Source organism: Syngnathus typhle, linkage group LG9, assembly GCF_033458585.1.
Source record: "Syngnathus typhle isolate RoL2023-S1 ecotype Sweden linkage group LG9, RoL_Styp_1.0, whole genome shotgun sequence".
NCBI lineage: Eukaryota > Metazoa > Chordata > Actinopteri > Syngnathiformes > Syngnathidae > Syngnathus > Syngnathus typhle.
In genome coordinates this window covers 2,209,534-2,222,008 of record NC_083746.1, presented here as the reverse complement: position 1 = coordinate 2,222,008, position 12,475 = coordinate 2,209,534, and the positions used below count along the sequence as shown (strand labels likewise).

General features: G+C 47.1%; 1 protein-coding gene across 1 annotated transcript in view; it reads right to left on the bottom strand.

Annotated features, from left to right (window-relative positions):
• The window catches only part of adcy5 (adenylate cyclase 5), a 13,566-nt gene extending 1,091 nt beyond the window's left edge, over positions 1-12,475 (bottom strand). Inside the window, exons 1-21 of the mRNA XM_061287851.1 lie at positions 11,845-12,475; positions 10,657-11,473; positions 6,521-6,670; positions 6,242-6,363; positions 5,171-5,282; positions 4,484-4,611; positions 4,249-4,407; positions 3,939-4,080; positions 3,719-3,859; positions 3,423-3,445; positions 2,973-3,117; positions 2,808-2,905; positions 2,647-2,734; positions 2,476-2,592; positions 2,247-2,405; positions 1,973-2,148; positions 1,279-1,299; positions 1,068-1,200; positions 729-992; positions 446-650; positions 246-370 (exon numbers count right to left, since the gene is read on the bottom strand). Of these exons, the coding sequence (XP_061143835.1) occupies positions 246-370; positions 446-650; positions 729-992; positions 1,068-1,200; positions 1,279-1,299; positions 1,973-2,148; positions 2,247-2,405; positions 2,476-2,592; positions 2,647-2,734; positions 2,808-2,905; positions 2,973-3,117; positions 3,423-3,445; positions 3,719-3,859; positions 3,939-4,080; positions 4,249-4,407; positions 4,484-4,611; positions 5,171-5,282; positions 6,242-6,363; positions 6,521-6,670; positions 10,657-11,473; positions 11,845-11,861 (3,342 nt within the window). The 5' untranslated portion in view covers positions 11,862-12,475. The remainder of the gene's footprint in view (positions 1-245; positions 371-445; positions 651-728; positions 993-1,067; positions 1,201-1,278; positions 1,300-1,972; positions 2,149-2,246; positions 2,406-2,475; positions 2,593-2,646; positions 2,735-2,807; positions 2,906-2,972; positions 3,118-3,422; positions 3,446-3,718; positions 3,860-3,938; positions 4,081-4,248; positions 4,408-4,483; positions 4,612-5,170; positions 5,283-6,241; positions 6,364-6,520; positions 6,671-10,656; positions 11,474-11,844) is intronic.

Genomic DNA, 12,475 nt, shown 5'->3' with positions numbered 1-12,475 from the left:
TCATATTTGAATGACATTTTGGAGACAGAAAGTAAAATAAACTGTTTCCACGGAAATAAACAATCTCGTAGTTTTGTTGTAACACGGCACTACTTTTGTCCGAATACTCAACTCGCATTGGCATACTATCTCTGCACCAAAGCACTACTTCTGTCTAAATGAAAATCCTCAACTCCCCATAACATGCCATCAAAGCATCGCGTCGGTCTCGAGGACACCAGAGTACTACTTTTGTCTAAATGCACCTGTATTTTCTCAGGCACGCCGGTGCTGTCCATGCGGCTCGCCACGTTGACGGTGTTGCCCCAAATGTCGTACTGAGGCTTTCGGGCTCCGATCACGCCGGCCACCACGGGGCCCATGTTCAGACCTAAATGAGTGCAAGAGGAAAAAAAAGGCAGCCTTAGTTTTCGTCTAGAGAACACTTGGGCCAAGCGTTCCTCACCGATCTTCATCTTGAAGTTGTTGAAAGAGTGCTCGTTGATGTATTTCATCTGCTCCATGAGGCGCATGGCGTAGTCGGCCAGGGCGCGGATATGCGAGCGGCCCGTCTTATCGTATGTGGACGCGTTCAGGCCCGATGCCGCCATGTACGTCGAGCCGATCGTCTTGATCTTCTCCAATTGTCGGAAGTTGTCCTCGCTGATAATCTGCCCACAGATCAAATTTCATTCATAAAATGTTATTTTACCTAAAAAAAAAAACAACAAATCTTTTGGTTTGGTCACCTCGTCAAAGTCGGCGATAATCTCGTTAAGGAGCCGAAGGCACTCGACGCCCTCGTTGTTCCCCTCCAGCTCCACGTAAAATTCTGAAAAGTTGCTGATGGAGGCGAACATGACGGCCACGCACTCGCACGACTGATAGTAGAGCTCGTCGTTGCGACGTTCGCGCTGTAAAAAGTGCGCCGCCACGTCTTTGGGCAAGATGTTGTGCAGCAAGCGGCGGTTGTACGCCTGCAGCTCCTCCATCTCTTCCTTCTCCTCCGTCGCCTGCACGCAAACACATCACATCTAGGACATTCAGTACATTTGAAAAGAAAAAAAAATTAATTGGGGCAAGCTGACCTGCAGCTTCCAGAGGAAGTCGAGTCTGGCTGTGGACTCCACCTGCTGGGCGTGCAGGTACAGCGCCAGCACAAACACGGTGATGACCACAGGCGTCATGATCTTCAGAGGCACCTTAGACTCCACCACGCAGCTACCATACACATGCACACACAGACGCACAAGGTTGAGGGTTTGAGCGATGACAACGGCGCTGGCGTGTAGATCTCACCTGGTTCCGTTCACGTGCTCGCTGAGAACAGAAAAGAAAAAGGTCAGACCTTCATCTCCATGACATACGTATTCCCGATTAGCACTAAATGCATCCCAGTCATGACTTTTCACCATTTGACAAATTTACATTTGGCATGTTGATGCTAAAGAAGTTTCATTTGGACAAAAGTAGTGTTTTGCTGCCATCCTGTGGCAATCCTGGTGCCAATAAACTTTTGAGTTGACGAGCTTTATTCAGACAAAAATAGTGCTTAAACATCCTCTAGTGGTGCTGAGGAGCCACAGTATGTCGAAGTGAACTAAAGAGTGTCATTAAACAAAAGTAGTGCTTTGCCGCCCGGCACTAAATCGAAGTCAATTGAGGTTTATTTCGACATGCAGTGTTTGAGTGCTTCTTGCCAAGGAACTAATTGAAGAGCTTCTTTTAGACAAAGCAGTTATTTGCCACTGTACTGGCGCCGAGGAACTGTTCAAGTAAATTGAGTGTCATTTAGACAAAATGAGTCCTTTGGTGCCGGAAAAGTATGCTTTAGCGAGTTGACGGGCCTCATTTGTACAAATGTAATGATTTGACTCCTTCTTCTAGCATCTGCATAGTCCTAAAGTAACATGTCAAAGTGCTCTGAGATGTTTTCATTTAGACAAGCCAGTGATTCAGGAGTGGCCACGTATGGATTCGGAGCAGAACTCACGCGGCGTTGGCCACGGCGAGGAGGTCGCGGTTGTCGAGGAGCGCGCCCCGCGGCAGCTCCACAACCAGAAGGTAGAGAAGCTCCATGGACAGCATGAGAACAAGCTTGCCCAGGCTGTGAGCTTGCAGGAACACCGAGCACGCCAGGAGACTCAGGACCACGCACCACGAAAAGTACTAGAACAGGAACAAAGCAGGAAACCCATTTTCAACACTGCCCTGAGAATTGTAGAACTTCTACTTCCAGTTCATAGTGGTTCTGCTTTCTGCTGTACCTCAGGAAATCCACAAAAGGGCGCCTGGTCCCCGCAGGGTCCCGTCTCTGCATCCAGAGTGTAATTAAGTAAGCGAGCGTGGCAGGCCTCAACCGCATCCCGGCTGATGTTAAGCTCCGCCCCGATCCAGTCGCGAAGGTCGCACCCGCTGCAGCTGAACTGAGGCAAGAAGGTTCAAAAGGTCAACTCGGGGTCGATCACCAAACAACGGAAAGCCTGAGCCGCTCACAATGTTGATGAAGGCAGACAGGAAGACCACCAGGATGGTGGCCACGCCCACCAGGTTGCTGCTGAGACGTGATTGGATGACCCTCCTGGAGAAGGTCTGCAGGGCCATCGGGAACACCTAACATCGTGGTTACTCCCGTTTTAGATCAAATAATTAGGCGTGGTAACTCACCCCGTAGCAGCAGTAGATGCTGGACACGAACATGAGCGTCATCAGGAGGACCAGGCAGAACGTGAAGAAGCCCCTCATCAAGTCCGAACTGCCACAGTGACTTATTATCAGTCAGATCATTCCTAACCGATATACACGGATGGAGCGGCCATGTGACTCACGAAGGCACGATGACTACGTGTATGCAGCAGATGAAGAGGAAGACGAGAGAGGCGCAGGCCACGTACGCCCCGAAGCGGGAGTCCATCTGTCTGGAGTACTGCACCGCAAATTGGCGTTAACAATCATTGGCGTCAAGAGGAGGAGGAACAGAATCGCTGTTGAACCTTGCTCTCCAGGTCGTCCTCCCTGAAGGTGAGCAGGAACTTCCTGACATGTTCCGACCTGAGGCGGTCGATGCTGCGGGCGTCGATGGCTCGGCCCAGGAACTCATCCACCTCGTCCTCGGGGTTCATGTGCTCCTGCGTGTGTCTAAACGGCAAAAAAAAAAAAAAAAAGGCACCTGACATCCAACTGACCCGAAGACGCCAGAATCGATTACATCGAAGGAACATTTTACGCTCTGGCCGCCCCCTAGCGGCCGCTTTAAAGCTGCACGTCTTTTTACTAGCTGATGTAGGCGTCCCGCTCCGGCACGTGGAGGGTTTCCGTGGCAACAAAGACTGGAAATAGCATTTCTGAGCTAACAGCACAGATCAAGGGAACTCCCCCCAGCAGCCACCGGGGAAAATGTCGCAAGCTTGCAACCAATATGTGGAAATATTTTGGAAACTTACTTGTCCTTTGGATCTTCAAAGCCCTGTGAGACACAAAGAGAAGTCAATCAAAGACATGACGTAACAATCAAGGAAAATTGGATGTGCACGTGTGTGAACTTCCTGTCACGTCCATCACATCATGCAAAATACCCTGCCCTGGTCAGGCGCTGACTGTTGCCACGGTAACAAGCATCTCCGTCATGATCAATTAAGCAAATTCACGCAAAGCCAATTGTGTTGCTATGCTTCGTTAGTAAAGCTATTTAACATGAAATATCTGTGGCCAAAATGGAATGAGAACTAGCGTGTCTTACCATCCTCTTCATCTCCTTGGAGATTTGGTTGTTGTTGGCCAGGTGATTGTAGAAAGGTCTGTCTGTCCAGTGGCTGCTATTGTGAGTCACTGAATTTGTCCGATGACAATTCATCTTGGCGATCACGGCCTTCTCCTCTTTCTGTCGCACACACAAATGTATTAACACTTTGGAACGAGGCTTTTTTTTTGTGTGTGTGGGGGGGGGGAATAATATTTACCCTCTTCTGGCTGCATCCGACAATGAGGAAGGTCTCGATGCTGTTCCTCTTCAGGTAAGCGTTCCTCTCGCCGCCCGCTCCCGCCTCCACGTCGTAGTCGCCGTTCAGATAGTTGAGCGTGGCCTTAGTGATGTGGATGCGCCTGAAGATTTTCAATTGGAAAAAGGATTTTTGTTTTTAACTTTCATCTTGTCGGGTAAAATCAATTTGGACTTATGGTGTCAGCTAATCCTTCTCCAAGCTTGTGTAAACCCAACAAATGAAATCTAATTGAGTCCGGTGGCCTGTTTCTGTTTTGTCTTTCACGTACCCCGCTTTCCCGCCAGCCTCCATCTGGTTGGCGAGCGTGACGTCGTTGGACCAGACGTCAAACTGCCATTTCCTCAGGCCCAGCACGCCGCAGTGGACACGCCCGCTGTGGATGCCCACCCTCATGTTCACGTTGACTCCCGTCACCTCCCGGACCAGCCTGACCAAAAGAAAAAAAACACGCCCACAATTCCGAGAGCTGCACAGGGAGCACGTAAGGGCAGCGGTCATCTTACGAGATGGCTTCGATCATGTCCAGGCCCATTTCCACGCAGCAGTGGGCGTGGTCAGCGCGGGCCTCCGGAAGGCCCGACACGCAGTAGTAGCAGTCGCCAAGGATCTTGATGCGCAGGCAGTGATTCTCCTAAGGACATGTCAGAACCACACACATTATATTGTCACTTTCTGTATTGCTGCTCCGTGTGATGGTTTGAAATGCTAATTTCTGTCAGCCCGATAATGGCTTTATCAATTGTATGTTAGCATTAAGCTATCTGAAATGATGTGGCTTGAACATTTTGGCCGATATCCAATCATCTAACTCGCTTTGGCTGTTCTCTTGTGTTGTGTCTATTTACAGGAAGAGACAAAGACAGAGAGACAGCGGGAGTCTTCGTTTCCTCCGAGATGTGATACGATTATTTTCCACGTCTTGACAGCAAGAGACTGAGAACAGGTGCGAAGGAGTACTTTCACAAAATATGTCGGATTACCGTTTTTTCCCATGTATAATGCGCAAAATTTAACAGATTTATTGTCCTAAAATCTGGGGTGCGCATTATACATGGGTACAAAAACCAATTTTTTTTTTTTTACCAGCATCAACATGCCATTTTTAGGGTGCGTATTATACATGGGGGCGCATTATACATGGAAAAAAACGGTATATCAGCTCTGTAGACCAAAATGTGTTGCGTCCTTACCGCCGCCAACTTGTCAAAGCGAGCAAAGAGTTCGTTGAGCGTCATGACCAGCTCCTGAGCCGTACACTGAGACGCCAAACTGGTGAAGCCTTCGATATCTGCGAACAGGATGCTGCGGCGACAAAACAATCGAAAATTGTAATTAATGATAGATAGACAACCACCACAAAAGTCAGATATTTGTTGTGCAATCCAAATGTGGACTAAAACATGGTGGCAAACACCAACAAGGCTTTATTGTGCTATATTTACAAAGGTCCTCAAGACACAAACCTGAAATAAAAGTCATGCTTATCTCATGAATGGCGCATGACCGCACTGCCTCAAGGGTCCGTGCGTGTACGTGTGTCTGTGTGTGTATAACTACAAGAGAATGCGAAACTACATTTCGATCTAAAATGGTGAGCGATATGGCGGCCGCCGAATCGACCGATGCTGGTCCTGGCAATTTGAAAGACAGCAACAAACAATCTCGTTTCCTAATAACACAGCAATGTAACTATTTTTTTTCCTCTCAGTAGCCGTGCTTGTTTTCACAGGCTGCTGTATGTTTTTTTATTCATGAGCTAATGACCTCCTCATGAACTTCCCGAGCACTCGTTCCCTCTCTCTCGCTCGCTCGCTCGTTCTCGGTCTCGCCACAGGCCTGCATAACATCAACATTGAAAAGTTGAGCTTCAGCTTCTTCCTGTTGCCGCCAATTAGCAGCTCCAATTAGCCAAGTTACCCCCAACCAGCACTGTCACTTGCCATTAGCAGAGGTGCTCACCAGTCAGCCAATGTTAACACTTGTTACTTGGCAATAAAGTTTCCAGCCTTAAAAAAAAATCTTTCATCCCTTTCCTCAGCCAGCAGGAGTTACAATATTTCAATATGAGTATTTTTCCTAATCAAGAATGTATTATTATTATTATATATTCTAGCCATTATTATTATTGGTTTTTTTTAACTTTAGTCATCCACTTTTTGGAATTTTTGCACTTTGTCATTCAAGTGAATTAAATAGACCCATTTCAGCAAATTCCACAAAAGCTGAAAATGCTTTCATGTCACTTCTTTTACATTTTATACCTGACATTGTCGTGTTTCTGTATGTAGATTTTGTGAAACATCATGTCCTCCTGCTTGGCGTTGATGTCCGCCTTCATCTCCATGGCGACGTGGCGGGGAAGCACCGACAGCAGCAGACGCTCCTAAAGGTACAAAGCAAAATTAAAGACAAAGCAAACAAAAGCATTTCTGACCGCAGCGACCTTGCGTACGAGACGGGCGGGGGGGGGGGGGGGGGGGGGGTTGAATGACCGCACGGCGTTAAGAATAATCCCCAAGTAATTGCGGAATGTTTCTCACCTGCTGCTGGTTCTCCCGTTGCGAGTGCAAGCGAGCTTGGATGCATTCCCGCGTCTCCCGGAAGGCTTGCCTCTGAGAGCCCTCCGCCGGGTAATGTGTACACACACCCACGATGTTGGTGCACGAGAAGATCAGCATGTTGGACACCAGCTGCAAACACAAAACACGTTCTAACATCTCGGAGAACGCCGCCTCCCCCCCAAAAAAGCCATCAAATCGTTCTTTAATCGTATGTCACATAAAATTGTTTGTTATTAGCGAGCGCATTTAAAAAAAAATAAAAAATGGCGGATGGGACCATCAAAAGTGAATGTCTCCTTTGCTATTAGCGCTTGTTATCTAACTGCACACAAAAGCTCTTTTCACATCAACTCCAAGAGCGTATCGATAATCAATGACGTGGAGGACGGCGCCCCCATTCCTTTGCTTTTCAGTACACGCCACCGGCCAAACTCGCCAACAGGGACATTAAAATCCTCTGTCTAACTCAAAATTGAGATCTTCAAGTCGGCTTTTAGTTCGGCTGTCATCAGAAACATATTTGAGAGCCCCCATGCTGATGTCATGTAATATTTTCCTAATCAAAACAAGACAAGTCGGTCGGGCCTGTTAGCGGTGCTTCAACAAAGACAAAACCGACGCTTCCTGCAGCTGTCCCTCCCCCGCCTCGCGGTTGCCGCGGCAACGATGCGTCCATCAGATAAAGTCGTCTCGTCAACAGGTCAACACAAACGCGGGCACTTCGTTTCTATTAATAGCCACGCCGCCCCTTATTTGGAAAGCACGGGCTTTTCCTCCTCGGGGCAATGTTGGGTTCTATTCAATTGTGTCTTTCCTTGCTGGTAATACTGGGGGGAAAAAAATGGGTGGTCATTTCATATCATCAACAACTTTGTGTAATTTCCGTTACTCGATTTACCGAGGTCAAAGCACATGACGATGTTGTTGTCGAACAAAGGCACGCTTCTTTAAAGATTCTTGGAATTCGACTCATTGCTTTAAGCTTTCGCGAGAATTCAGATTGCGCCGGCGCTAAAAATAAACAGCGATAAATAAAAGACTTTCAAGAGACGTCACATTTTTGTGACTTTCTCTCTTGGATCAATAGCAGCACAGTAGGCACATTGTGGCCCTGCAGGAGGTAATGCAGGTCATGCGCTAATATTGCGGCATGTTGAGCGCTCTTCGGCCTCATTGTGAACACAAGAGGATCAAAAAGTGCGCTCACATGATTTGCTTTTTTTTTTTTTTTTTGCAAGCCCCTTTCACACTGAAGCGGAAACGCCTTCACGGCCACTAAATAGCGTAGAATCGACACTAAATTATCTACAAATCAATCAGTTAATTATTTACGGCAATTTTGTTTGAAGTTTCCTTCAAAGATGGACTCATAGATTTTGTTTTTTTTGCCTCACTGCTACTAAATGTAAGGCACGTAAAGTATACAGATGAGCAGCATTTTGATTTGCGGTCATCGCTCGTGGGCGTGCGAAATCTGCTGACTCACCATGAAACGCTAACTAATATTTTTAGTGCGACGCTACTCTCTCTGTTTTTCTGTCACTCCCCGCCCACACGTATGGTTAATTTCCCCCAAAGGAGCATTATCGCTGCGCTGGGCGGTGATTCACAACATTGGGTCACGCCATGTTTGAGCAGCGGCATCCTTTGATCATGTCGCCATCCAGGCAGGATGTTTCATCCTCGCCGGCGACCCCGTCACCTCCAGTCCATTAGCGTTTAGCGCTCGCTTTCTGATGTCATTTTCGAGATAATTGATCAGATTTGGTCACAAATGTACACATACTCTGTGGAAAATGTACTGTTGTATAAAGTTTGATGTGTCTAGAACTCTTGAAACGTCCCGAAACACGCAGGCACTCAAATGGTGAAATGTTACAAGATTAGCAGCTAGTTTAGCAGGGAGGAATTAGCTATCAGCTAATTGTCTGTTGGCTAATAAGCAAAAGCTTAATAGAGGGTTTTTCATTTTATTTCCAAGACTTTTTAAAACATATACAGTCGTGGTTTTGTATAGAAAATCAAGTCAGGTTTCAGTCAGCTGATTGCAAAAAATTGTTTGCATGAAGAGCCCGTCGCCTCGACTCCTCGTGCCATTAACAATGGCCGACTGTGCTTATAAATAGTCTGCGCTTATGTCACTCTCAAACTGAGTGCTTGCTTTTCATTTCATTTAGTTACATCGTGTAAACAACGTACCGTAATTTTCGGACTATAAGTCGCAGCGGAGTATAAGTCGCACCAGCCATAAAATGCCCAAAAAAGTGAAAAAAAACATATACGGTATATGTATATAAGTCGCTCCTGAGTATAAGTCGCCTCCCCACCCAAACTATGAAAAAAAACGCGATTTATAGTCCGAAGATTACGGTAACTAACCATATGTTGTGTTAGCAACATGGCTAACCATTCAATAGTGGACAAACAACTGGCCAGCACACGTCGCCCACAGATAAGTTAAACGCCGTATTAGTGACTGACGCTAGTAGCCATCTTGCTAAATACTGTTTTTTTGAGACATGAGTTCTCCTGATAATTGAATTCAAGAAGTTCTATCATCAGACAAATGGTCCAGTTTGCCATGAACTCCTGACAGTTTTTCCTGCTCGAAGCAACTGCTGCTTTTAAACATGATCAGCATCTGCCGAGCTGACTGCTATTCATCAGCTTACGACAGCATTAGCATTAGCTAGCTGCGGTGGCGATCACACACCGGCACGATTGAAGGCAATGGACCAGGACGAGAAAAACAATATATTCAAATGGCCTAACGCTAACCCCAACGCCTCTTTAACTAAAAATGACATTTCTGTGTCGGTATACTAAAAAGTGAATATGAGGTGTTTTGGACAACATGGTCGTAATAACTTCATATATGTGTTTTTCTGCAAAAGTCCATTTAGTAACTCATTGGAGTTGATTTGGGACTTGCTATTTACGCTACGCCTCATTTGCCATTTGCACTGGGAAAAAAAAAATAAGGAACGGAGGGAAGCACTCAGCACTGGAGTTTGATGGGGATTTTTTTTTTTTTAAGAGGGAATGTGTTGCTAAGCTACCAAAGCATGTGAGGGAGTGTGTGTGTGTCCCTTCTGTGCATCCTAACCAGGTTCAAAACAGCTTTCCGCGTCACTCCCACGTGACTTAAAGGTAATTAAAGATACATGCATATAATACAATTTGGCAGACTTTACATAAAGTGGATAGTAAGTCTCAATCTATGAATTTCAATTGAATACAAAATGCATTATTTTAAAGAGGGCAAGTCAACAAACTGAGCTGTGGAATTTCATTCCACATTTTTCACATCCTTTTCAGAACCATTTGAATGTTCTAGCCCGTCAATGGTGTGTTTGCGTTGCTGTGTCTTGAACTGATGAGTTTATTCTTTCCTGGCTAGCTTTGTTGTTGTTAGCATTTCAACGCCCGTGAAAATCGAGTTGTCTCGGGACTTGGCAGCGGCCCTAGCTTATTTTTTTTTACGCTGCAACGTGATGATGTTAAAACGTTTGCTTGCAATGTGGCCAACGTTATTCCGGACGACGGCCAAACCCGGGATCAGTCACATGATAGTTTTTAGAGAAACCGGCATGGAAGGTTTGCAAAACAAAATGGCACGGCCTCATTTTTCTCACACGTTATGATTTGAATTATTTTAGAGGAGCAACGATTAATCGACAACTAATCGATCAAATGAAGGATTTGCAATCCTGACTCTAAAATGTGCGACGGTGAAAGAAAATCCAAGACGCTAGACGTAAACACCCGCACGGGATTGTTTCCAGACGCTTTTAGGGTGAGCGCTTAATGTACATCCTCTTAAGTGCGACGTACACCATTTCCAGCGCGACATTCCGTGCGGAACCAAAACAACGAGACTGCGGAGCGCTTACAAAACAAGCCGACTTTGCATTTTACGTGGAACGTCTGAGCTGCAAAAAGCCTCTGGAAATTTCCATTCCGATGAGGTTAACATCCACTTTGGTTGCTTCAAGCTTTTTTTTTTCAAATTTTTTTTCAAGCTTTAGGAAGACATATTTGCCACTCCCCAAAGTCATCCTTCAAAAGAGAAAATCAAAATACTGTGGGGGTGTAAAATGAAAAAATGACTGCACCTGCTTCCAGAGAAAAGGATCCACCTTGTTCTGCATCCACGACAGAACCACGTGCACGGCGGACAGCAGCAGTCCGGTGACCACGGCGGCTCGCATGCGAACGGGCAGCAGCGTGTAGACCACGTGGATGAAGAACACGGTCCACCAGATGCCCTCAGAGGCATCCCGGGGCCGCACCACCAGCACGCCGACCACCTGCACCAGCAGCAGCAGCAGGATGAGCGCATAGCACACCACCCACATGTGGTCCTGCCGGAAACCCGTCCGGTTGCACGCCGCCATCAGCGCCAACGTCAGCAGGATGGCAAAGGAGAAGACCACCACGTAGGCCACGCTGGGCTCGCTCCCCACTGAGCAGTGGAAGAGTAGCATGACGCCGAAGACCAGAACCAGAACCGCCATCAACATGGTCAGGCTGCTCTGGTTGAGCCGGAAGAAGTAGCGCTGGTACAGACGCTCCAGGTTCTCCGACTGGAACTTTTTGGAGCTGAAGACGTGCGCCACGCCGGACCAGAACGACGCCGCCGAGAAGCTGGCTTCAGAGGCGGGGGGGAGGCCATCCTGAGGGAGGCCCAGCTCCACCGACTTGGCCCGAACCTCATCGCCGCGCTCCTGCCACGCCGAACGGGAGCGGAAGCTGACCCGGCTCATCGTGGTGGCCACGCAACCGGGAGGTCCGGCCCGCCGGCGCTCCGAAGGGTCCTCGTCCTCCCTCCAGCGGCTGTTGAGCCTCCGGGTAGAGTACGCGCAACCGTTAGCCACAGAGTCGGACTCACCCCAGGCAGACCGGTGCTCGCCGGCACCGGGCGGGCTGACACTGTTGTAAAAATATTAGCCATAAAATGCAGCTATCAGATTAAAAACTAAAAGTGTTGGAAGACAAAAACTACAAAAATATTTGTATTATATAAAATGCTACATATTAGAACGTAATATTAAAAAAATATATTTATTTATTAGAGAAAAACCAAGTAGACAAAATGTCAAATGAGAAAAAATAGATTAGATAAGAAAATAAGGTAAAAAAACAAAAAAGTACATGGGGAAAATCCGATAGTCAGAAACTCCCTTTCTAATACATATGACTAAAAATATTGAGGAAAATTCAAATATTAGAGGAAAATGCACAATATAAATTACATCAACCCAAGATAACAAATAGACTTGAACATTTAAAAATATACTAACCTGTTGGCTCTGGACATGGTGAAAAAAAAAACTCAACTACAAGTACATTGCTGTCGTTGTTTCCACTTGTTACTTGCAGTAAATCCAAATGTCACACTTTTGCTGCCAAACATTTATTCCAAAATGATTCTTAAAAAGATAATCCAACTAGAATTGCATTGAGAAAAAAAAAAAAAATCAATCGTGCGAATCACAAGGGAACTTGGCCCACGGCGCTCGGGAACAATCGCTCCAGGTAGATTCGACTCCACATCATCGGGCCCAATTAAGAGGCACCCGAGAGGAGCTGAGCTGCTCCCCGGAGACGGGCTGGCATCGGCGGCGGCGTCGAGTGGTACATCCCTCGCGGCGTCGGTGGTTGTTTCGGTTCGAACCGGCCGACACCTGTGCCGCTGAGGAGGAGTGAGGCGTCGTTTGCCAGGGAAGCATCACCACCGGCCACCCGATGGGGTGCGAGGCGAGCCGATCGGGGTCGCCATCGGTGCCGTGCAGAAACGGGGAGCTCAGCGCTCGGGTTAGACGCGCATCCTCCGGCTCACTGGTCGTGACGGACGCAACACACCGGGAACGGGCTCCGTTTAGACGCTAGCAGTCATCCGAGCTCCGGTGTGCTACCGAAGCCTTTCTGCAG